The sequence below is a fragment of the Callorhinus ursinus genome, unplaced genomic scaffold, assembly GCF_003265705.2.
Source record: "Callorhinus ursinus isolate GAN/ISIS: 27379988/994484 unplaced genomic scaffold, GSC_fseal_2.0 scaffold48, whole genome shotgun sequence".
Classification (NCBI taxonomy): Eukaryota; Metazoa; Chordata; class Mammalia; order Carnivora; family Otariidae; genus Callorhinus; species Callorhinus ursinus.
The window spans coordinates 9,446,749-9,470,255 of NW_027397110.1; the positions used below are offsets into that span (position 1 = coordinate 9,446,749).

The 23,507-nt window shown below is 39.3% G+C and overlaps 1 protein-coding gene across 6 annotated transcripts in view; it reads left to right on the forward strand.

Moving 5' to 3' along the window:
• Positions 1 to 2,952: 2,952 nt before the first annotated feature.
• Positions 2,953 to 23,507, forward strand: part of DMC1 (DNA meiotic recombinase 1) — a 39,918-nt gene continuing 19,363 nt past the window's right edge. For 3 of the 6 annotated variants that reach the window (XR_012375344.1, XM_025881759.2, XM_073882830.1), the window contains exons 1-12: positions 2,953 to 3,014; positions 4,505 to 4,588; positions 5,369 to 5,413; positions 6,347 to 6,493; positions 8,892 to 8,974; positions 11,851 to 11,903; positions 13,899 to 13,940; positions 15,233 to 15,305; positions 20,108 to 20,199; positions 20,614 to 20,687; positions 20,814 to 20,928; positions 21,287 to 21,347. Coding sequence is in view for 5 of the 6 variants with exons in the window: in XM_025881759.2 (XP_025737544.1) it covers positions 4,538 to 4,588; positions 5,369 to 5,413; positions 6,347 to 6,493; positions 8,892 to 8,974; positions 11,851 to 11,903; positions 13,899 to 13,940; positions 15,233 to 15,305; positions 20,108 to 20,199; positions 20,614 to 20,687; positions 20,814 to 20,928; positions 21,287 to 21,347 (836 nt within the window). In the remaining variant the exon portion in view is untranslated. Of the gene's footprint in view, positions 3,015 to 4,504; positions 4,589 to 5,368; positions 5,414 to 6,346; positions 6,494 to 8,891; positions 8,975 to 11,850; positions 11,904 to 13,898; positions 13,941 to 15,232; positions 15,306 to 20,107; positions 20,200 to 20,613; positions 20,688 to 20,813; positions 20,929 to 21,286; positions 21,348 to 22,738; positions 22,857 to 23,507 lie in introns of those variants that run through there. The other 3 variants (XM_073882832.1, XM_073882831.1, XM_073882833.1) reach the window with 3 other exon arrangements.

Below are 23,507 nucleotides of genomic sequence, written 5' to 3' on the forward strand. Positions count from 1 at the left end.
GTGTGTGTGTGTGTGTGTGTGTGTGTGTGTGTGTGTGTGTGTGTGTGTGACTGCAATTGCCTATATACATACCAATCTATAGCCCCCATTAGGGTTTGTATCTTGTTGGTTGTTGAATCCCTAGTACCTAACACCTAGCACAGTGTCTGACAAATAGTAGGGATTCAGTAAACATCTTTTGAATGAATTAAATGTTTAAGGGGAGACACCTAGTGAAATTCTTTTTTGTGTGATGATCTTTCATTTTTTTTTTTTAAGATTTCATTTATTTGACAGAGAGAGACACAGCGAGAGAGGGAAAACAAACAGGGGGAGTAGGAGAGGGAGAAGCAGGCTTCCTGCTGTGCAGGGAGCCCGATGTGGGGCTCTATCCTAGGACCCTGGGATCATGACCTGAGCCAAAGGCAGACGCTTAACGACTGAGCCACCCAGGCACCCAATGATCTTTCATTCTTAAGTTCTCTACTAAAGCATTTTTCATTTCTGAGCTCTTGAAACTCCAAGAATATGTATCCACAGGCACCAGTTTGAGGAAACCCAACTGCAGACAGTTGGGATCATATGCCTTTACTTGATTATAAGGTGGCTGTCCACAGAGGGGCAGTAAAGTGTAATGGTTTAAAATTCAGGTAATCCCACTGCCTGGTTTTGTTGTTGTTTTTAAAATACCATAAAAATGACACAATTTTTTAAAATTTTGTAGAGAATTTGTGGACTCACCGAAGGATTTGAGAAATTGGGAAAGCTATTCGACATAATTACTAAATTAGTTACTACTTGATATAAAAGCTCTGGCTCCCCATACTCTTATCTAAAATAGGAAAGTTAGCATTTTGCAACACAGTTTTTTTTTTTAATGTAGTCGTTTTTATAAGTCTTTTATGGCTTCTGAGTTTTGTGTCATATTTAAAAAGATTTTTCTTATTCTGGGATAATGAAAAATTGTTGTCTTCTAGCACTTTTATTATTACATTCAGATTTAATCTCTTGATCCATCTGGAATTTATCTTGGTATAAGGTGTGAAGTATGGTTCCAATTTTATTTTTCTTCCAGATGGCTACCTAGTTGTTCCAACACCATTTACTGAATTCATCATTTCCCCACTGATTTGAAATACCACCGTCATCATATTCAGAATTTTTATATGATATGAAAGGCTAGTCCTTTTTTTTTGGTCCTGATTTGAGTGGAAAAGTCTTCAAGTATACTTCTTAACTGCCCCCAGTTTTTGGTTTAAAAAAATTTTTTTAAGTTGCACATAACCATCAATATCATATCCAAACACAATTTTTATCCTCATTTTATGAATTTGTCGTTACCAAGCTCATTTTCTGTTTCTTTAAGTGTAGTGCACACAACCTTCAAATATTATGAACATTTCTCTCTCCCAGCTGTCACTACACCAAACTACATATGTTATATTTCCCTAAATCGTCTTGCTGTGCTCTTAGCAGCTCTTCCATACACTTCATGTCCTCACCTAACAAGTTGCTCAGAAGTTACTACATGGGGCGCCTGAGTGGCTCAGTCGTTAAGCATCTGCCTTCGGCTCAGGTCAAGATTCCAGGATCCTGGGATCAGCGGGGAGCCTGCTTCTCCCTCTCCCACTCCCTCTGCTTGTGTTCCCTCTCTCACTGTGTCTCTCTCTCTGTCGGATAAATAAAATCTTTGGGAGAAAAAAAAAAAAAGAAGTTACTACAGTTATTTTAGGTGAGGTCTCAACGGGAAGGCCTATCATCTCTATGCAGTTCATCCCCAGACTGGGCACTGATTTCCATTTAAACTTAAAGGAGAGGCTATGCTTCTGGAAAATAAGATTTTGAAGGAGCTACAGCAGATATTTGTTGGCTTTTTAAACAATCCACTCTGGGGGGAAACTGTCCTACAAAATGCCAACTGCTATTGTGGGATTTTTTTTTTTTTTTTTTTTTTTTTTTGCTATTTATTCCAGCAAAATGATTCACACACTGAAGAAAAAGGGTCGTCCTGTACTAGGTCTTGAACTCAAAGAACTGTTTGCACAGATACTCATCATAGCCTCCACCTCAACAGATGCTCTTTCAAATGTTTCACGACTCTCATCAACAGTCAGTCTCCATTTAAGGCGAGCAAGATGACGCTGCCAGAGACGGCTGTGCTGGCAAGAAGGCGGGCCCCAAATTTCTATTTAAAAGCTGGACCAAAATATGTTTGGCTTCTGTTGTCTATTTAAAATTTCAAGTTAAGACGCAGAAAAATTACTCTCCATCCTGAATGGGCCCTGGGTGCCTCACACAGACTAGAGAGCCGCGGATGGTATGAGAGGCACAGAGAAGGGAGAGAAACTAGGAACGCTGAGGTGTTACTGAAGATCCATATTCGACCTCCTGACCCGAGGGTCCCGAACAAGATAAGCATTTTGCGCAGCACCTGCCGCCACGTCAGCCACCTCCACTGAGCACCCCTCCCCGCCTTGGTTTTCCACCTCGTGACCCTTTCCCGGCGGCCTCTCTCCCTTTCGGAACAACCCCCACCTTAGGGCCTTCTTTCTCACAGCAGCCTGTCTTCCCCTCAGCACCCACCTCAGTGCCCCCTGATTTCCACGCGTCTCCTCCGTGCCCCCACCTTGGAGTCTTCTCCCCGACTTCAGCATCTCCCTCAGCTCAAGGGAGGCCCCCAGCCTCCCCTTGTATCACAGCCCCTCTCCTCAGGACACTTCCTCCGCCTCAGAGTCCCTCCCTCACCCCAGCGAGCCATCGCGCGAGGTTCGTGGAGACTCTGCTCCTAGCTCCTCCTCCCCCATGCCTACCCACCCGGACCCCGCCCACATGGGCCCCGCCCCGCCCAATGTGGGCCCGCCCTCTCGTTCTCCGCCGGGTCTCAGTCTCAGCCCCACCCTGTCCTGCACCCACCTGTGGACACGCCCCCTCACTCTCCGCCCCGCCCCCTGTGGACACGCCCCCTCGGCCATTGCCCGGCCCAGTCCACGCAGGACAGGCGCCCAAGCTCTCGTCCGTTGGCGCCAAACCTCCTGGTCAGTGATGCGAGGGCTGCCCGTCTCAGCGTTCTGGTTCGGAGTCAGAATCCCTGAGGACGGGAAACCCCGGGCGGGGGGCGGAAGGGAGTCACCTTGAAAACCTCGGGGGGACTGTGGGTGCGAGCGGGGTTTGTGGCAAAAAGGGCAAGCGTGTGAAGAATGTGAGGGGAAAAAAAAAAAGAATGTGAGGGGAAACCCAAGGGTTCTTTTCTTTGGTGGTGCTTGGTGGTCGTCGCTGGGCCCTGGGCTAGTGACTTTATGCGTTCTGTCCCCACCCCCGGGAGGAAATCTCAGTGATCCCGAGGGATTTCCAGCAGCGTTGTTTTAAAGCAAGGCGGACCTAAGTCTTCATGCGGCCTCCTCGGCCTCGTTAGGAGGGAACTGGGTGTCCGAAAATGCCCATGGCGGCGCGTGGGACGTGGACCAGGCTCCCCCGCGACGACCCCTGAAAGCGAGGTGTCAGGGAGCCTACTTTAGGATCCAGCTCTTCCATCCGTCCATGGCTATCTTTCTTTTTATCAAGGCGAGAAGAAATGAACGATTTTTTTCTTCAATGAGAACAGTCAATGCAGAATTTGGGGTAGTCCTATATATGATTACCTGTCTGGGGTACAATATTCCCGAAGATCCCATTCACATTGTCTCCTCTTTGCCTCAGATATTTTGCTGTTTAGCGGAATTAGGTGATAGCAATCATACCTCTACGTTAGTTCCCTTCTGCCAGGCCCCAACCACGACTTTGGTAGGAAGCAAGAAAATTCAATAAACCAAGAAAACTGATAACTTGGACCACATTTTATTCTACAGTCATGCCTCGTAGATTCCGGAGATCTTAAAACAACTACTAGAGTGTTAAAGGCTCCATTTATCTGCTTATTGGCCCTCATGTTACCATAATATTGGGTATCTACCATAACTTTTAAATCTTAAAAAAAATTAGAGACTAGTAAATATTATAAAACAAAATAGATCTAATGTTTTATGAAACAAAGATATGTTGCAAGAGAGCCCATTCATAATTAGGAAGCAGGAAGGCATTCATCATATATGAGAAAAATGAAATCTATTGATTGAGGGTAGACTAAGTTCTAGGAGCCAGGGAAGATGCAGGAAGAATGACATGACGTCAAAATTCGTGAGGTGTTGTTAACATAAACCTGAAAGGTTAAACTGCAACACGCAATGCTAAATAGCATTCCAAGAAAACAGAAAGGATATTAGCCAGACAGTCATGATATCTGTGCTATAGGAAATCAAAAGATGAGAAAAGGTAACCAATTTTCAGGAAAAGGAGTGGAAACAAAGTCCCCCACCCTCACGTACATACACCCATGAAAGAAATAATGTCACGTGCCCAGCAAAAAGAAGATAGGCCGGCTCAGTCATTCTAAACTAAATGTTTCTCTAATTGCTCAAGGAAGTCTCTGGGCAAAGGGTTTTGTACTATATGATCTATACTTCTTAAATAATATTTCTTATTTTCCCAGAAGTGATTATTTTTCTGCTGCTCACCTTTCAAGATGAAGGAGGATCAAGTTGTGCTGGAAGAACCAGGATTCCAAGATGAAGAGGTATGGCTAGAATGTTGAAATATGGGTAGACGTTCAGTCATTCCACAAAAATGAAGTTCCTTCTCTGTTTGCTATTATTTTTAGAAACTGAGAATGGAAAGAAAGCATAGTTTTAGAGAGAGGCAATATTACAAATATGTAACAACTTGTTTGGCAAGGGGTGCTAAGATTAGCTACTTAGCAACTAGCATGAAAGTATTTTAATAACCTAACAACTGGTGCAGCCATAATGGTATCAATGCATGCTGGTACCGAATAGCAGAGGAAAGAGTTCAAAGTCTGGTGGGGCAGAAAGTTGAGAAAACATATTTTTTTAAAAGATTAAATGTTGTTCCACTCCTTTGGGTTAAGGTCTTAAAAATCTGGACAGGACATGACAAAAATGTTGGGCTTCCCAGCCCTTTCAGTGTTGGTGCGTCTTCTAAGTATGTAACAATGTTTTTGAAAAAACTTTATTGATCATAACTCGATCTGTCTAGAGAAGTGGAATTTGAGGCATTTTGGAGTGACTTATAATATTGAATTAACTCTTTAAAAGATATGATACAGGGTAGGGGGATGGGTTAGCCTGGTGATGGGTATTAAAGAGGGCACGTTCTGTGTGGAGCACTGGGTATTATGCACAAACAATGAATCATGGAACACTACATCAAAAACTAGTGATGTAATGTATGGTGATTAACATAACAATAAAAAATTTAAAGTGAAAAAAATAAAAGATATGATACAATTGGATATGAAGAATCAAAGCTCCATTTTTTTCTGTTCCATCTCCTTCAGGAATCTTTGTTTCAAGACATTGACCTGTTACAAAAACATGGAATTGTAAGTATTTTTTCAATTTTCAATGTAAGTAATTTTTCAGTATGAAATTGTTCAGTTCAGGGTTCCTCAGCCTTGACCCTATTGACATTTGGGGCTGGGTAATTCTTAGTTGCGGGGGGCTGTCCTGTGGATTTGTAGGGTGTTTAGCAGCATCCCTGGCTCCTGACCATTTATTATATGCCAGTAGCACCCCTCTTAGTTATGACAACCAAAAATTTCTCCAGACATTGTCAAGTGTCCTAAGGGGGCAAAACTGCCCCTAGTCAAGAACCACTGGTCCAACTGGAGGTATCCAGAGCTACCTACCTCTGTCTTCATCAAGAGAAAATTCAGTTCTGTGGCAGGTGATTAGAGTAAATGATGTTGACTGATATTGGACTTTGAGTAAGTAGATGAATTTCACCAGCAGTTCACTGGTAGTAAAACTTCTCTGACATTATCTCTTGAAGTCCTCACATTTAATCTCTTTCAGCTGGATTTAGAAAATAGGAGCAAGAGAAAATCCTGGTCCTTTGGTGATGTAGTTATTTGCATTCCCCAAGGGTAGAGGGAAAAAAATTTAATTTTAAAAGAACATATTCATAATGAAGCTCTCTAGAAGGAAAGAGATGAACTGAGGGGGTGAACGTGTGATAAATTTGCTAGCTTTTCCACCAACAGACTTTTCTTTTGAATTCCTTGTTACATTGCCATGGTCTCACTAACATTCTTGGGAAATCAGGGCACAGCCAGAACATTTGGCAGCGTGCTGGGTGTGTTCTACTCAGATATTTCCAGAACATTTGGCTACATGGTGGGTGGGTTCCACCTGGCTGCTTGTATAAAATTGGCATCGTGGTGGAAGGAGATGGACACAAAAGCACATGACATAGTATGGGAGCCTTGCAGGCTGGCATTTTATCAAATCTGCTGCACCCATTCTTTTATTTACAGAATGTGGCTGACATTAAGAAACTGAAGTCAGTAGGAATCTGTACCATCAAAGGGATACAAATGACAACAAGAAGAGCACTATGCAATGTCAAAGGGCTCTCAGAAGCAAAAGTGGACAAGATTAAAGAGGCAGCCAACAAACTTATTGTAAGCAAAATCAATTCTTTGTTATTTTAGCTTAGAAGGGCCCTATGAGTCTCTATAGCCTTTCTCATTGAGTGCTAGAAACTTGTCATGAACACCAGAAACTACTGTGGGAACTCTGAATTTCTATAGATCACAATCTGTTATAATCCTCATGTTAACTTTTTATCACTTCAGTTTCAAAGCAACAACAATTAATTTCTCATAGATTGAGACAGGTGTTAAGAGACTTGAATACTATTAAGGTAATTATTTTTACCAAAACTTTTTTTTGGTCTTCTTTTATATTAATTTTTCTCCCTGTCTGTTTCTCTGCTTTGACTCCTCCTTATTTTTGCTTTGTCTCCTCAAATATAATATCTTTGGTTGCTGCGAAGCCCTCAGCACCAAAGAAGTTGCCCTCTCCTGGTATAGGCCAGTTGGTAAGAGACCATTGGGTTAGAAATAAACTAACGGTGTGGGTCTACATGTGTACCGTGGAGATAAATATGACAAAGAATATGCTCACTGAGGCAGATGAGCTACAGCTGAGCTGAACTCGCACCTTGTAGCTGGCCCACAGACTATGAGTGGCCCATACAGCTGAGAGGCTCCAAGCAAAAACATATGCCTTTGACTCAAGCTTTTGTGTTAAACTTTTGGGGGCCAATGGAGGCACTAGCTCTGGCAACAGTAATGTGCAGAATGATAGGCACCAAGTCTCTCTCTTTGCAGAACAAGTCTCTCCATGTCTACATATGTATGTAAGGGTCTCATTCCCAGCAAGTCCTAGAAGCTCTCTTCACTGACAGCCATTTGATTTCCTTCCCCAGAGGCAGTTGAGGTGTGGCAGTGATGACATTGGCAGTATGGTCCTGAACTTGGAGAGGACCTAGCTGAACTGCTCTGAACCCAGCTCAGTTGCTCTAACTTCTGAGTAAACTCAGGCAATATACTCACAGACCAAATCCACAATTGCCCTAGAGCAGTACCCAGAGTTTGCAAAACTGCCAATTTATAGCTCATAGGTGTTGGTCTTATTTTCTTTGCAAACTAAATCCCATTATCAAAGAAAAGAATCCCTCTCCTTCTCAAGCAGCCACTACTATACCCAGAGTCTGCATCCTTTCTTAACTAAAGCTGTTTATTCTTAGAAAGAGATTGAGAGAGAGAGAGAGGGAGGGATGGATGGAGGGGGAGAGAGAAAGAGAAAGAGGTTAACTTCATAGTACAGTGGTTCCAAACATTGGTGTGTATCAGAATGACCTGGACTGGCTAATAAAGAGCACACAGGCCCAGACTCATTGAAATAGGATAGGGCCTGGGTTGTTTCTTTCTTTCTTTTTTTTTAAGAGTTCCGAATTCAAACATTTTATTTATTTATTTATTTATTTATTTTAGAGGATGGGGGAGGGGCAAAGGAAGAGGGAGAGAGTCCCAAGTAGGCTCCAAGCCCAGTGTGGAGCCCCACGTGGGGCTTGATCCCACAACCCTGAGATCATGACCTGAGCCAAAATCAAGAGTCACTCAACCGACTAAGCCACCCATGTGCCCCCCCTGGGCTTTCTTAACCCCCTGTCAAGTTCTCCAAAGTTTGAGAACCACTGTGATAGTTTAAAACAAAAAGGGAAATACATTAGGGGTACCCGGGTGGTTCAGTTGGTTAAACATCTGCCTTTGGCTCAGGTCATGATCCCAGGGTCCTGGAATTGAGTCCCATCTCGGGCTCCCTGCTCAGTAGAGAGCCTGCTTCTCCCTATTCCTCTGTCCCTCCCCACTGTTCGTGCTCATGCGCTCTCTCTTTCTATCTCAAATAAATAAAATCTTTTTTTTTTTTAAAGGGAAATACATTAGACCATGTCATTAGAGCACATCAGGGCTTGTTCTCACTAGTTATACTACTGCATCAGCTATAGCTCATTGATTTGTCAAATAAGTAGTATTTCTACCATTGCAATACATTGTCTCATGAATAGTAAACATTGGAATTTCTGTGCTCCTTGAAACTTCCAGAGCTAGGGGAAAATGATGCTGTTCAATGAAATCAATGGAATCATTTGGTAAAATACCATTTTGCTTTATGCCATAAATATACCTCATTTAAACTTTACAGCTACCCTATGAGAGAGACACTATTCTTATCCTGATTTGACCCAAAAGAGGAAATTGAAGTACATCAAGATTAAGTAGTTTACCCCAAATCATACAACTAATAAGTAGATTACAGACTTATTTTGAACCTAAATAGGGTAGCTCCAGAGCCTGTTTTCTTAACCATGATCTCGTGCTGTCTTCAAAGACAAATGAACTGTAGCTCATATCAAATGATGACCCTAATTATCAAATAGAGAGTTTGGGGCAGCATTTGAAATAAAACCATCATCTTATACCCCTTTGAACCTTTCCTTTTGTCTTTCTGTAGGAACCAGGATTCTTGACTGCCTTTGAGTATAGTGAGAAGAGAAAGATGGTTTTCCATATCACCACTGGGAGCCAGGAATTTGAGTGTGTATCTCATATTTTTTACAACCACTAGACACAATCTTGGGAATATTGTATCTCTTTTCTTGAGTTTGTTAGAGATAGCTTCTTTTTCTGAAGTAGTAGTTTTTTTTTTCTTTCTGAAAGTCTACTGAAGCAAACAAATTCCAGATGATTTGTAGAAGCAGGATTAAATTTGTTACAAAAAATTCAGACCCAAAATATAAGTCGTTTCTGAATCAGCCTGTATTTTAAAAACCATCTTGAAAATCAGTTTAACTTTTCATTTCCTTTTCTTCATGTTGATAAAGGAAATTCCATTTCACTTTTGGCTTTACTTAAAAATCAGTCATTTAAGTTGAATATTTTAGGAGAAATAATCCAGTGGTTTTTTTGCTCTTTAGTATCAGCAGCTTTAACTTCCCTTTTTATTTACTCTCTCATGATTCCTGAGACATAGTTATCATCTTCCTTTTTTTTTTTTTTTTAAAGATTTTATTTATTTATTTGACGCAGAGAGAGATAGCGACAGCAGGAACACAAGCAGGGGGAGTGGGTAAGGGAGAAGCAGGCTCCCTGCAGAGCAGGGAGCCCGATGTGGGGCTCGATCCCAGGACCCTGGGATCATGACCTGAGCTGAAGGCAGTCGCTTAACCGACTGAGCCACCCAGGCGCCCCAGTTATCATCTTCCTAATGCAAGTTGTCTAAATTGTGGTTTTTTTCCCCCCCTACCTTACTAGTCAGAATTACTAGTTGTAGGTTAGATGAGTGGCCAAGAGCAATTTGAACAAAAGCAGTATTTCCACAAAATAGTCCTCAAAACCCTGTCCTCACAAGATATTCCAAGAAAAAAGGCTTTCATAGTCAAATATTGCATCCAATTGGATGTCTGCCAGGCAGTTCAGACTTCATAGGTCCAAATCCAAACTTCTGTTATCTGTCCCAGATCTGCACCTCCCAAAGCCTCCCTCATCTCAGATCTGCCTCTTTTCTGATCCTCAGAACTAAAACCTTGGTGTCATCTTGGCACTTTGTTTTTTTTCCTCTCACACCCTAACTCTTACTCATTAAGGAATCCTGTCTGCTCTACCTTCAACAACAAACCACTCAATTTCTTCAACAAATAAATTACAAGGAATCAAAAAACAGATGAAGTCGGTGTTGACCTAGAGATTAAAAGAGATTTAAAAAAGACATATTACCTAATCCCCAATATGTGGATTTTATTTGGATCCTGGTTCAAGCACAGTATTAAAAATAAGATATATATGAGACAGAAAATTGAACACTTACTATATAGTTGATATTAAGGAATTACTACTTTTTTAGGTAATAATGATAATATGATTATCTTTAAAATAAGAGTATTCATCTTTTAGAGATACCTATTGAAATATTCAGGATGAAGTGATATGTTGTCCAGTATCTGCTTAAAATAATATGAAAAGGGAGGGAAGTAGTTGGAGGTTTATATGAAAAAAATTGACCATGAGTTCATAGTTGATAATTGTTGAAGCTAAGTGAGAGGTACATGATGGCTCATTATTAATACTGTTTTTGTCCACTTTAGTTTATGTTTGAAACTTTCCACTATAATGTTTATATATTTTTCCTATGTGTGTATATATGTGTGTTTAGAAAAAAAAAGAGGAAATAATTCAATTAATTCTCCACCACTTCCTCCACTGTTACCTTACTCGTTTAAAGTACCTGTTAACATCTCCTCTGGAGTATTATAATAACTTTTAGCTTCTCTCTTTTTCAGACCTTGCCCCTACTGTTTATTCTTCACACAGGAGCCAGAATGATCTCTTTAAGACTTAGGTCAGGGGCCCTGGGTGGCTCAGTTTGTTGAGCATCCAACTCTTGTTTTTGGCCCAGGTCATGATCTCTGGGTCATGGGATTGAGCTTGTTCTCAGGCTCCGTGCTCAGTGGGGAGTCTGCTTGGGATTCTCTCCCTCTGCCCCTCCCCCCACTATCTCTTAAAAAAAGAAACAACAACAACAAACTTAGGTCAGATAATGACATTTCTCTGCCCAAAACTATTCTAATGACTCATCATCTCAGAGCAAAAGCCAAAATCCTCTCTAATCTAATCTCATCCTTTATTCTTTTCTCAGTTTGCTATGCACCAACCACACTGACTTCTTTGCTATTCTTAGAACATGCCAGATACACTCCTGCCTCAGGGCCTTTGCACTTACCGTTTCCTCTGCCTGGAACACATTTTCCTCCTATATCTACATGGCTTGCTGTCATCTCTTTCAGATCTTTGCTAAAATGTCCACTTCTCAATGAGGTTTCTCTGGTCACTTTATTTAAATATTTAAACTCCCAATAATAAAAAACAAAACAACAACAAAAAAGTCCCTGCCTTCATCCTCTGTACTCCTTATCTCCTTTCTAGATCTAATTTTTATTCATACCATTTAATAATATCTGACATACCACATATTTTACTTATTTACTTACCTATTACTGTTCATTGTCTATTCTCACACTGAATGTATATTCAGTTGACTTTTCGAAACATAGTCCCAAGCACAATATGAACAACCCAGTTAATAACTAAGACCATTTGTTCAAGCTCCAATTCCGTTCTAAAGAATAATGAGACTTAAGTCTATATAGCACATTTCCTATTGGTACCCCGAAGTAAGATCAAGGACAACAGGGCTTATATGTTGTTTTGTTGATCCATCCTGCTCATATACAGCAGAATCTGTGGTCTTAAGAGATAGAGTGTCATTTGTTCTGCCAAGAATTCCTGTTTGTGGCAGATAGATAGATAGATAGATAGATAGATAGATAGATAGATATGACACAAATGGTACACTTTCTCCTTTCTTGATCTCTCTATTTCTGTTTCTTTTACTAATGCTTACTTTTTATTTCCAGTAAGTTGCTAGGAGGTGGAATTGAAAGCATGGCAATCACAGAAGCTTTTGGAGGTAGGTAGAACCTTAATATTTTGTTATATGAAAAAAATTATATGTACACACATACATATATAATAAAAAAAAACAACCAATAGTACATTGTATATCTACTTTGAAACTTATGTTGAAATCTCAATTATAACATAGGATCAGTCTGGGCTTAAAATACATTCCGACGGGCGCCTGGGTGGCTCAGTCGTTAAGCATCTGCCTTGGGCTCAGGTCATGATCCCAGAATCCTGGGATCGAGCCCTGCATTGGGCTCCCTGCTCCACGGGAAGCCTGCTTCTCCCTCTCCCACTTCCCCTGCTTGTGTTCCCTCTCTCACTGTGTTTCTCTGTCAAATAAATAAATAAATAAAATCTTTAAAAAAAATACATTCCAACATTAACAGAGAGGTCCTGTTGGCATTTGTCATCTTTTTATCTCTGAGTCCCATAGAAGAAGAGAGAATTTTCTTTTTCTCATTCCTTCAGAAGGTAGTTGGATAATGAGACCAATCTGATTTCTAGGATATGCATGTTCCATGAACATAGTAGATTTTTTTCTTCCCTGATTCTATCTTCTATTTTTCTTCTTCTTTTTTTTTTTTAAGATTTTATTTATTTATTTGACAGAGAGAGTGAGAGAGCACAAGTAGGGGGAGTGGCAGAGGGAGAGGGAGAACCAGGCTCCCCGCTGAGCAGGGAACCCGACCCAGTGCAGGGCTCAATCCCACGATCCTGAGATCATGACCTGGGCCAAAGGCAGCCACTCAACCGACTGAGCCACCCAGGCACCCCTCTGTTTTTCTTCATAACAGTTCATTCATACCTATTTTATATGCTGTGCCTTGCAAATCTAGTATCTGCAATCCTTAGGGAACTAGTCTGTTTTGTTGTTGTTGTTGTTGATGTTTCTGTTGACATAGAGAAATAAATCTGGTTTTTATTATTTCTGTTGACTGTCAGACTTAGTGGCTTACTCTCTTGTGTACTTATTGATATTTGTGTGCTTATTGCCTGATTTTGATCTATGGGAGCTCACTGGACCTAAACTGTTGAGTGGGGAAGTTTTTCTCCAGAGAGAATTTGCTTTTGTTGGGAGGTAGGGCATGCCACCAGAGACTACTTCAGCTTTCCTTTGAGGATCTCAGTGCAATGGGACAACCCTAGGCTCTCCTTCCTTGTAGTAGGGTCTTAAACTTTCATTTATATGCCTGAGATGAAAAAGCTCAGTATTTTTTTCCCCATATAAGGAAAACCCAGTTCTTTCCTACTGTATATTTTTTCCCTGTGAGTCTCTTTTACTATTCACACAAACACTTCACTTCTGACACTTCTGGTCACCAAATATATGGACGTTTCCCCCCACAACAACAAGCAATTCTTGGACACCTGCAGGGTATCCAAGAATTCAAGTCAATTCTGACACTCTCTACCCAGAGGTAGCATCAGATTCCACAGGCTAAATAAGGGCTCAGTCCCATAAGAATCCCCGTACCTGTCCCCTGCCTTCAGATGCCAGTTACAAGCCCACGTTATTACCAGTGCTTCTGACCAACTGGCTGTAGGTCCAAAATTCCAATGTCCCCTTCCTTGGGTTTGATTAATTTGTTATGGCAGCTCACAGAACTCAGGAAAACATTTACTCATGTTTACCAGTTTATTAAAGGATATGACAAAGGATACAGATGAACATTTAGAGGGAAAAGATGAGTAGGAAAAGGTATGAGGGAAGAGGTGTGCAGCTTCCATGTCCTCTTTTCTGTTATCTCACAATGACTAATCCTAAGGAAAACTTGGTTTGAATAAATTTTTTCTAAAGGACAGTTCTGTGAACAGATACCTTTAAAAAGTTATTTTTACTACTGTTATTTGTATTGCAGGATCCATCCATGACACAGTGGTACTTTTTGTGTAAGATTTGACAGTTGGAAAGAAAATCATACTCTGAGACTATATTTCATTCTTTATGAAAATATCTAGAAATTAACTATGTGGCTTTGGTTTTTTCTATATTTCGCAGAATTTCGTACTGGAAAAACCCAGCTCTCTCATACCCTCTGTGGTAAGGATACATAACAACCACAGTAACAATAATAATCATAGTAATCACTTACTAATTTACTTTGTACTTGGTACTTTATATAATCTCATGTGATCTGAAATTTGCAAGGAAACTAAACTGCCCATGGTTACACAAATACCAAAGCCAGTCTTTGAATGTGTGATGCTTGAGGTAATGTTATATCTGCTACACTCTGAACACCTGAATGGAAACAAGGAGGAAGTGAATGGGTATATGAGTGTAGCGTTGATGGTGGGGAGAGGCCCTCACTGTCTCCATTTTACCCATTCCATCTTTCCTATATTCTATCGACAAGAATGTCACAAAATTGGGCTCCTGGGTGGCTCAGACGGTTAAGCGTCTGCCTTCAGCTCAGGTCATGATTCCAGGGTCCTGGGATCGAGCCCCGTGTCGGGCTCCCTGCTCAGCAGGAAGCCTGCTTCTCCCTCTCCCTCTGCCTGCTTGCTTCCCCTGCTTGTACACACTCTCTCTCTCTGTCAAAAATAAATAAAATCTTAAAAAAAAAAAGAATGTCACAAAATCAGTTGAGACCTAGAATCTCTAACTTTCCATGAAGTAAAGATGGCCTTCAGAAAGATTTAAAAATAAATTTTTCTAAAACAAAATAAACATAATACCTCCTTCTGTACAAAGGTGTTACTCTGCATTTCTTTGACCTAAGCAGAAGGAGCATGGCCACGCAGTTAAGAAGCAGATTCTGGAATCAGAATACCTAGCTCCAGTTTTGGCTCTACCATTAATAACTGTGTGACCTTGGCCAAGTTGCTTCACCTTTCTAATTTTCCCCATCAGTAAAAGAGGAATAATGATAGTGCCAAATTTAGGGTTGTTTTGAAAAATAAATGAAATAATACATGAACCTAATATAAAGAAATTCTTTAGTGTCATTTACTAATACTTATAACAAAAATGCACTTTAAAATTTGACGTGCATTAATTGAAAGGTTACTTAAATGAGTTATAAAGCATAAATTATATTTGTGATTGTTTCTTATAGGAAGAAAGTAATAAATTGTATTCTTTAGGAAAACTAAAAATTGTGAGATATTGACATTGTTTGTTGAAGTACCATGCTGATGGAATCCTTATGGTTTTACCACTGGTTAGTAATATAAAAATATAACATGCTGTTTAGGAACTAAAGGATCATGATTTTTTGCCAGATTGGCGAAAGAATTGCAACCAACATAAATCCTATGTTAATTTATGTATTTACTTGTGCAAAGTTTATTCATTTCTATTAATATTTCATTTTTTTAATTGCTTCCTAGTGACAGCTCAGCTTCCAGGAGCAGGTGGCTATTCAGGAGGAAAGATTATCTTCATTGATACAGAAAATACTTTGTAACCTTTTTATTTAAATAAGTTGCTAGCATAATAGTGTGTTGTAGTAATGTTACCATAAAGAAAGTTTAAAATATATCATTTGTATAATCATCCCCTAAACCAGCAATAATGAGAAAAGCCACAGGGAAATCAGTTGTTGGTAGAGTTTTCAAATCACTTTTTATTTAAAAAGTTTCACTTCTCTAGATGTGTTCGGTGTAAAATTCACAAAATGAATACATGAGAGGAACTTATATTTTATTTGTTTATTTTTTTAAGATTTTATTTATTTTTCTGACAGAGAGAGAGAAAAAGAGGGAGCACAAGCAGGGGGAAGGGCAGGCAGAGGGAGAGGGAAAAGTGGGCTCCCTTGCTGAGCAGGAGCCTGATGCGGGGATTGATCCCAGGACTCCGGGATCGTGACCTGAGCCAAAGGCAGACGCCCAAACCGACTGAGCCACTCAGGTGCCCCTATTTTATTTGTTTTTAATCCTCTTACTTCTCCAGAGGTACTTAATAGTTAGGAAGAAGATTGTTGACTCACTCAAAGTCATGGTTCAAAATAAAGGGAAAGGAAAGAAGAGAACAAAAGCACGGAAGGGAAAAAGGCAGAACCTTACTGGGTCACAGAAAGAATTGTAGTTTAATTGAAATGTGAGATGTTTCAGAATTAAGGCTGGAAAGGTGATTTGGGTCTTAGCTATGAAGGGCTTCAAAATCAGATGATGGGTATAAATCGATACTTTTGCGATATTCTAGGCAAGTAACGAGAGCTTGAGCTAGGCTGGAAGCGGGAAGAATAAAAAGAAAAGGACAGGGGCGTCTTGCTGGCTCAGTGAGTGGAGCATGTGATTCTTGACCTCAAGGCTGTAGGTTCGAGCCCCATGTTGGGTGTAGAGATTACTTAAAAATAAGAATCTTAAAAAGAAAAAGGGGACAAGAAATATTAGGGAGGAAAATTGATAGGACTTGATGACTATATTTGGTAGACAAAGGAAAGAGAGGTTTCAGAAACTACTGTCAGTTTTTTTGTCTTATAATGGGAGAATAATGATGCTAAAAGACAGAATTGGGAAGATCGTGTTTCAGACAAAAGGTGTGTTTCATTTCAGTGTGTTAAATATGAACAGGAGGACATCCACATGGCAGGTGGAAACGTTGGACTCTGAGAAGGGGTAGGGCCAGAGACATAGACGGAATAAACAGAAGGGCAAGAGAACTTAGAAGAGAGGAGAACTGAGAACATAACTTCCCAGTGTGCCTAAGTTTAGGAAGTGGGACTAAAAAAGAGGATGCCATAGAGACAGGGGAAGCAGGAGGAAATCTGGTTGTAGAAGCTGAGCAAAAGGAAAGTTTCAAGAAGAAAAGTGTAGTAGCACTGTTCCACGAAGAGAGAAAGAAGGCACAAACTGAGAAAGATCACTGAAGTCTGAAATTAGGAATCCAAGAGAGCATTTGCAGTAAAGGAAGATGATGGAAGCTTGTTGCAAATAAACAGTAAAGAATGGAGCCAGTGTGTTATTAACCAACAAATAGAAGAAGAAATACAGTATTTTGAGGTATCAGGTTCAGAGGAAATTGTTGTTTTTTTTTTTAAGATTTTATTTATTTATTTGAGAGAGAGAATGAGAGAGAGAGAGCACACGAGGGGGGAGAGGGTCAGAGGGAGAAGCAGACTCCCTGCTGAGCAGGGAGCCCGATGCAGGACTCGATGCAGGACTCGATCCCAGAACTCCAGGATCATGACCTGAGCCGAAGGCAGTCCCTTAACCAACTGAGCCACCCAGGCGCCCCAGAGGAAATTGTTTTTAACAATAGAAAAGACTTGCACAAGTGTGTAAGGCCAGTCACAATGAAGCCCCAGCCTAGCTCTCCAAGCTCCTTCCTCACTATTACCACTATTAGAGGCAAAGGGATCCAATCTGTTCTAGTCCAGTATTATTGTCTCTAAAACATGAAAACATTGTACATCAGCAATTAGATTTAACTATAAAGATAGTCATTATAATTGGTCATTATGATTTCTTGCATCCCTAATTTTATTTCCTGTATCTTTGTTTTATCGGAGTACCTACTCAAGTCATTCTTTCAGAAAAGTAATCTGGGTGGTAAGCTTTGAGCCCTAGCAAATCTGAAAATGACTGTATTTTGCTCTCGCTCTTAAATGTGAATCTGGCCAGTCAGAGAAATTTGCATGGTATATTTCTATCCTCCTTGGGTATTTGATCAGTCTATCCCTACTGTCTATCCCTATCCTTCTGAATCATACAAATCCTTTAAGGCTCTCCTTTGAAGGCCTGCCTTTTTTAATCTTCTCTAATTACCCAACGTAAAAAACCTTGTCCTTCTTAATCTGTTATAGAATTTACTACCTAAAATACCGTCTTAGAAGAAAAAAAAAAAAAAAACAGAGAGCCATGTGCAGAAGACTTTATTTGGAAATAGCCTAAGAAGACTCTGAAGGAGACTCCAAACTTGGGGAAGGAGGGTGGAATGCCACATAGGGCGGTAGCAAGAGGAGCGCAGCTGGAGTTCAGCTCATTTCAGAAATAGTTGATTAAGAATGGTTCTTGAAGAGGGAGGAATGGTTCTTGCAGATGAGCAGCCACTGTTTGGGCAATTTGGATTTTATCAAGAATGGTAGAGAGGAGCAGTTAGGAGCCAAGTCTTATGCAAGAAGGAGTAGGGAGGATAGCCGGAGGGGGGGGCGGACAAGGACATTCAAGAGCCCCAGTGGAATGTTCTCATTCCTTTAGTTTCTTTCTTTTTTTAAAATATTTTATTTATTTAGAGAAAGAGAGCATGAGCAGGGGGAAGGGCAGAGGGAGAGGGAGAAAAAATCTCAAGCAGACTCCTCACTGAGTGCAGAGCTCATTGTGGGGCTCGATCCCAGGACCCTGAGATCATGACCTGAGCTGAAACCAAAAGTTTGCTGCTTAACTGACTGTGCCACCCAGGCGCCCCTCTAGTTTCTCTTACATGTACACTGCTCTCTCTTGATATTTTCCTTTTTATATGTTTATAGTTTGCCTTCTTAATTATGTTTTCTATTTACCTGTAATGTGGATTGTTTTATGACTCCTTAGGTCTTCCACAAAGCATTGGTAATTGGTTAAAATGGTAATCAATTCCATATAGTAATCGGTTAACAAATATTTATAAATTGATTTGAACTTCCCTTCAGCATAAGCCCAACTTTTACACTTTCAGTCACATAGTAACCATGTTCTGTAAAAAGTGAAATACTGAAAAGCATTTTTACTGTGTCTTCCAAGTCTTTGCCGTCTTTGACCTGTTCACCAAAAACATCTACTGGGTATACTCAGTAGCAATGGAAGATTTTAGTGGTTGTCACTGAAGCTCTGAAGGAAAGAACACGTGTAGTGCATTAGGATATAGACGGCTGGGGAATTGTAAAGACAATCCACTTCTACACATACCGGAGCTAGTTGTAAACATCACAAATAAAATTGTAATTTGTCCTCGTTTTACAGTTACAGTATGATCAGTACTATATAAACACTGTAAACAAAGTGAAATGAGAACACAGACATGGATTTTATTTTAGCTCACTTCACTTCAGAGAATACTGTAGGCATATTTGGGATCACCAAAGACCTAAAAAAAATGTTGATTACGCCTTTATAGTTTAGATAGGATGTAAGTGATTATTAGCATCTTCAAAAATACCTTTGCAGGTACTCTGAATGTGCCTCCCTATGAATTTACTAGTTTCAGAAAGCTAACACAGTCCTTTAGAAGAAGGGAGATTTTAAACCCTAAACAAACCAAAAACAATAGGTCGATAATTTCCTTCTGACCCTTGAAATTCCTTTTTTTTTTTAAGATTTTATTTTTAAGTAATCTCTACACCCAATGTAGGGCTCGAACTCACAACCTCAAGATCAAGAGGCACACACTCGAGGGGCGCCTGGGTGGCTCAGTTGTTAAGCGTCTGCCTTCGGCTCAAGTCATGATCCCAGAGTCCTGGGATCGAGCCCCGCATCGGGCTCCCTGTGCAGTGGGAAGCCTGCTTCTCCCTCTCCCACTCCCCCTGCTTGTGTTCCCTCTCTCTCTCTCTGTCTCTCTCTCTCTGTCAAATAAATAAATAAATAAATCTTAAAAAAATTTTTTTAAAAATTTATTAAAAAAAAAGAGTCACACACTCAAATGACTGAGCCAGGCACCCCATGATCCTTGAAATTACTTATTGCTCCTTTGGTTTATGTAGTCAAATTTATCATTTGTTGGCAACTCATGGTTAACAGTATATTAAATTACTTCATATTAAACAAGCGAAGAGTTTAAAGAGAGTGAATTAATTCACTTTGAAGTGACTTGAATTATAATTCAGTGATATTATCTTCCTAGAATAGATCTATTTTTTACAGAACTGAGATCAAAAGAGAGTCACAAATCTTATTTTTTAGTTTTTCTCTTGTAACTGATTTGCTACATAATTCTGAGTCATTTGCCTAATCTCTGTTTGTCAGTGTCCTCATTTGTAAAATGTAATGTAGGCCACAACAACTAGCTTCCAAAGTTATTGTAAGGATTAGAGTATTTAGTATTTAAATTCATCACTGCCTCGTCATTTCTATCACTGTTATCACTAACTAAGTTATTTATTAATCTGGGTACTTATGAAAAAGAAAAATCTGATACAGATTTTAAGTGATTATTAGCATCCTCCAGAATACCTTTGCAGGTACGATGTTTGCCTCTCTGTTAGTTTACTTACTTAAGGTATTATTTTTTGTAGTTGTTCTAAACTTTTTTTGGAATTGATTTATTGGATCCTTAATCTTGGCATACTCCAGCCGTCCAGATCGCCTTCGGGACATTGCTGACCGCTTCAGTGTAGACCATGATGCAGTACTGGACAATGTCCTTTATGCACGTGCATATACTAGTAAGAGCCCCATGTAATTGGATGCTTGGGCTGTTTTAAGGTTGGCAGCACTGATTTGCTATTTGAATGATACTTACAACATTTTGATGCTGTTCTGTTCTCTTTTCATTTTGCTTTCCTCCAAATTTATTTAGTCAGTCCACAGATTTTATCATCTGGCAAGCCCTGAGATACTAAAATGCCCTCAAATGATTTCTTGTTCTTGTCTTTGAAATGGAGAGTAACATTCTTTTTGGATAATGTAGCATTTGGCATGCATGCTAAGGCAGAATGTGAAATCATATTTAATAAAGCCATGAACAATTAAGAAAATTCTTTTAGGACTCTCTTTTCCTTGACTCCAAGAACATAAATGATCTTAGCCTCTGCTTCTTCTAGCTGTTATAACATTTTTCTCACTGCATTTCCCACCAGGTGAACATCAGATGGAGCTACTTGATTATGTAGCAGCCAAGTTCCATGAAGAGGCTGGCATCTTCAAGCTATTGGTACAAGCTTTTAAATACCACTCCCTCACAGAGCTATTTCGCATATTATTTTTCTTCTATTGATTCCAATCCAAATTAACTTCTTCTTTCCATTTCCGTATTTATTTTTACATTAATCCTGTGCAGATCATTGATTCAATAATGGCACTTTTTCGAGTGGATTTCAGCGGTCGTGGGGAGTTGGCTGAACGGCAGCAAAAATTGGCCCAGATGTTGTCACGACTCCAAAAAATCTCAGAAGGTAGATTTTTAAAATAAGTGGTGCTATCGGAATAGCATCTGTGACTGTTGAGTAGGCTTTGCAGAGAAGCTCAGAATAATGTCAGGAGGCAATACATGTTTAAAAATAAAATTACCTTCATGGGAATGCAATTCTTTTTTTTTTAAACCAAAATACTGATTCTAATACGATAAGTACCTAAATAGTAATAACAATAATAACTTTAAATAAATTAATTTATGTTATCAATGAAAAAATTGGAATGTAATATTGTTTGTAAAATCAATTCATAGCACAGTATTCCTAAACTCTGAAATCAAAGCAATGAACTTTTTATATTGCTATTCCCTTAGTTTCTTAATTTTATTTCTTGATGCAGAATATAACGTGGCTGTGTTTGTGACCAATCAAATGACTGCTGATCCAGGAGCAACTATGACGTAAGCCCCAATATTCTGCTTTTGTATTTCACAAAGGTTAATATCAAAAGGGTTAGAGTGAAGAATAGAAAATAATTCCAAAATGATCAGTCCCAATGTGGGCACAAATATATCACAAATCACTGTATTGCACAGTGAATATTACTTCATAATTGCAAATATCACTTGTTATCCAGAGTCTATTTTTCTCTAGTTCTTTATAGAATAAAGCAATAGTTCAACCATTTTTAGAGATGCTTTGGGCTCCTCTTTTGTCTAGGGCTAAAAAGATACTGGAGGGCAAAAAGAAAAAGATAAAAATTTATATTCCATATACATGAATGGCTTCTATTCAGTATGATAAACTATCAGCCTAAAAACAAAAAAAGGAGGCTCTGTGCAGGATATACAAGAGATACATTTATAAGAGGTCCTATGAGAGAAGTCTCCTGTTAGAAGAAACAATTTCAGTTCTCACTTAGGCATGTTCAGAATCTGTTGAGGTGTTTGTGCACATCACATACTTATTGATGGCTCTGCTTGACAGATGGCAGTGAACAGAAAGGCAAGGAGAGCTAAATAAAGTAGGATGATGAAAACAGAAAATTCAAAGAAAGATTAGTTGCCACCATCAAACATTTTGAGCATTATGTATCTGAATAAGCAATCAAAAGAACCCTGAATTCATGATTTCAATCTTTCCAACAAGTTTTTATTTAGAAAATTGTTTAACCAGAGAAAAGTTGCAAGATTAGTACAACGAATATACATATATCATCCAGCTAAGTTTTTCTATTGTAAACATTTGCCACATTTTTTTCTCCCTCGTGGTTTGTGTGTCCATGTGTGTGCATGTGTGTAAATTCTCTTTCTCCGTACGTACACACACATACTCAAATATATATGTGTGTATTTTTTGTGAACCATTTGAGAGGTTTTCCACCTGAAGCATTGAGGATTATTTATGGACATTATGACACTTCCTCTCTTAATAATTGAGCATATTTGTTGTAAGAACCAGAACATTCTCCTACACAACCACAGTATAACTATCACTGTCAAGAAATTTAACGCTGGCATACTAGTGTTACCTAATATACATTTATATTCCAGCACCTCCAATTATCTCAGAAATGTCTGTTATAGTTGCCAGGGTTTTTTAATTTTGTTTTTGATTCAGGACTAATTGAGTATCAAACACGGAGCTGGTTGTCTTGCCCCTTTAGTCTCCTTTAATCAGAACGGCTCTTCAGCGTTTGTTAGGCTTTTATGACACTGACAGTTTTGAAGAGCACAGGCCAACTGTTTTTCAGAATGTCCCTCAATTTGGAGGGTATTTTTCCTCATTATTTAAAATGTTAAACACTTTTGGCCGGAAAATTACATAAGCAATATTATGGCCTTCTCCACAGATCATATCAGGAGGCATACGATGGCGGTTTGTTCCATTATTAGTGATGTGAAGTTTGATCATGTGATTAAGATGGTGTTCACAAGATTTCCCCATTGTAGAAGACCTTTTCACCTTTATAATAAATAAGTAATTTGTGGGGTATGTAAGAGTAATCTGAGATGCCTGGAAATATTATGTTCTGCAATAAGCTCTCACCAATTGGTTTTAGCATCCATTGAAGGTTCTTGCTTAAATCAATTATTACCCTAATGATTGCAATATAGTTTTATTTAAAACCAAGACAATACATCATTTAGTAGCAGATAAATGGGTCATTGACATATGTGTTTGAAGATATTTGATATGCCAATGTAAATTTTGTAAGTTGTATTGAAACGAACATGTCTCTCTTTAGGCATTTTCTTTGTTGGTTTTTTTTTAGGTTTTATTTTTAAGTAATCTCTACACCCAATGTGGGGCTCGAACCCACAACCCTGAGATCAAGCGTTCCACACTCCACTGACCAAGCTAGCCAGGCACCCCTATTTTTTTATTTTTTAAAAGATTTTATTTTTAAGTAACCTCTTTACCCAGTGTGGGGCTCAAACCCACAACCCTGAGATCAAGAATCATATGCTCCCCTGGCCAAACAAGCCAGGCACCCCACTTCAGGCATTTTCTACACTAACACTAAGAGTATTGCTACATCTTCTGCAATATGTATATCTCACTTTTCAATACCCTTTTATGAGTACTTTCTACTTAATCACAGGAGATTCCAATGTGAA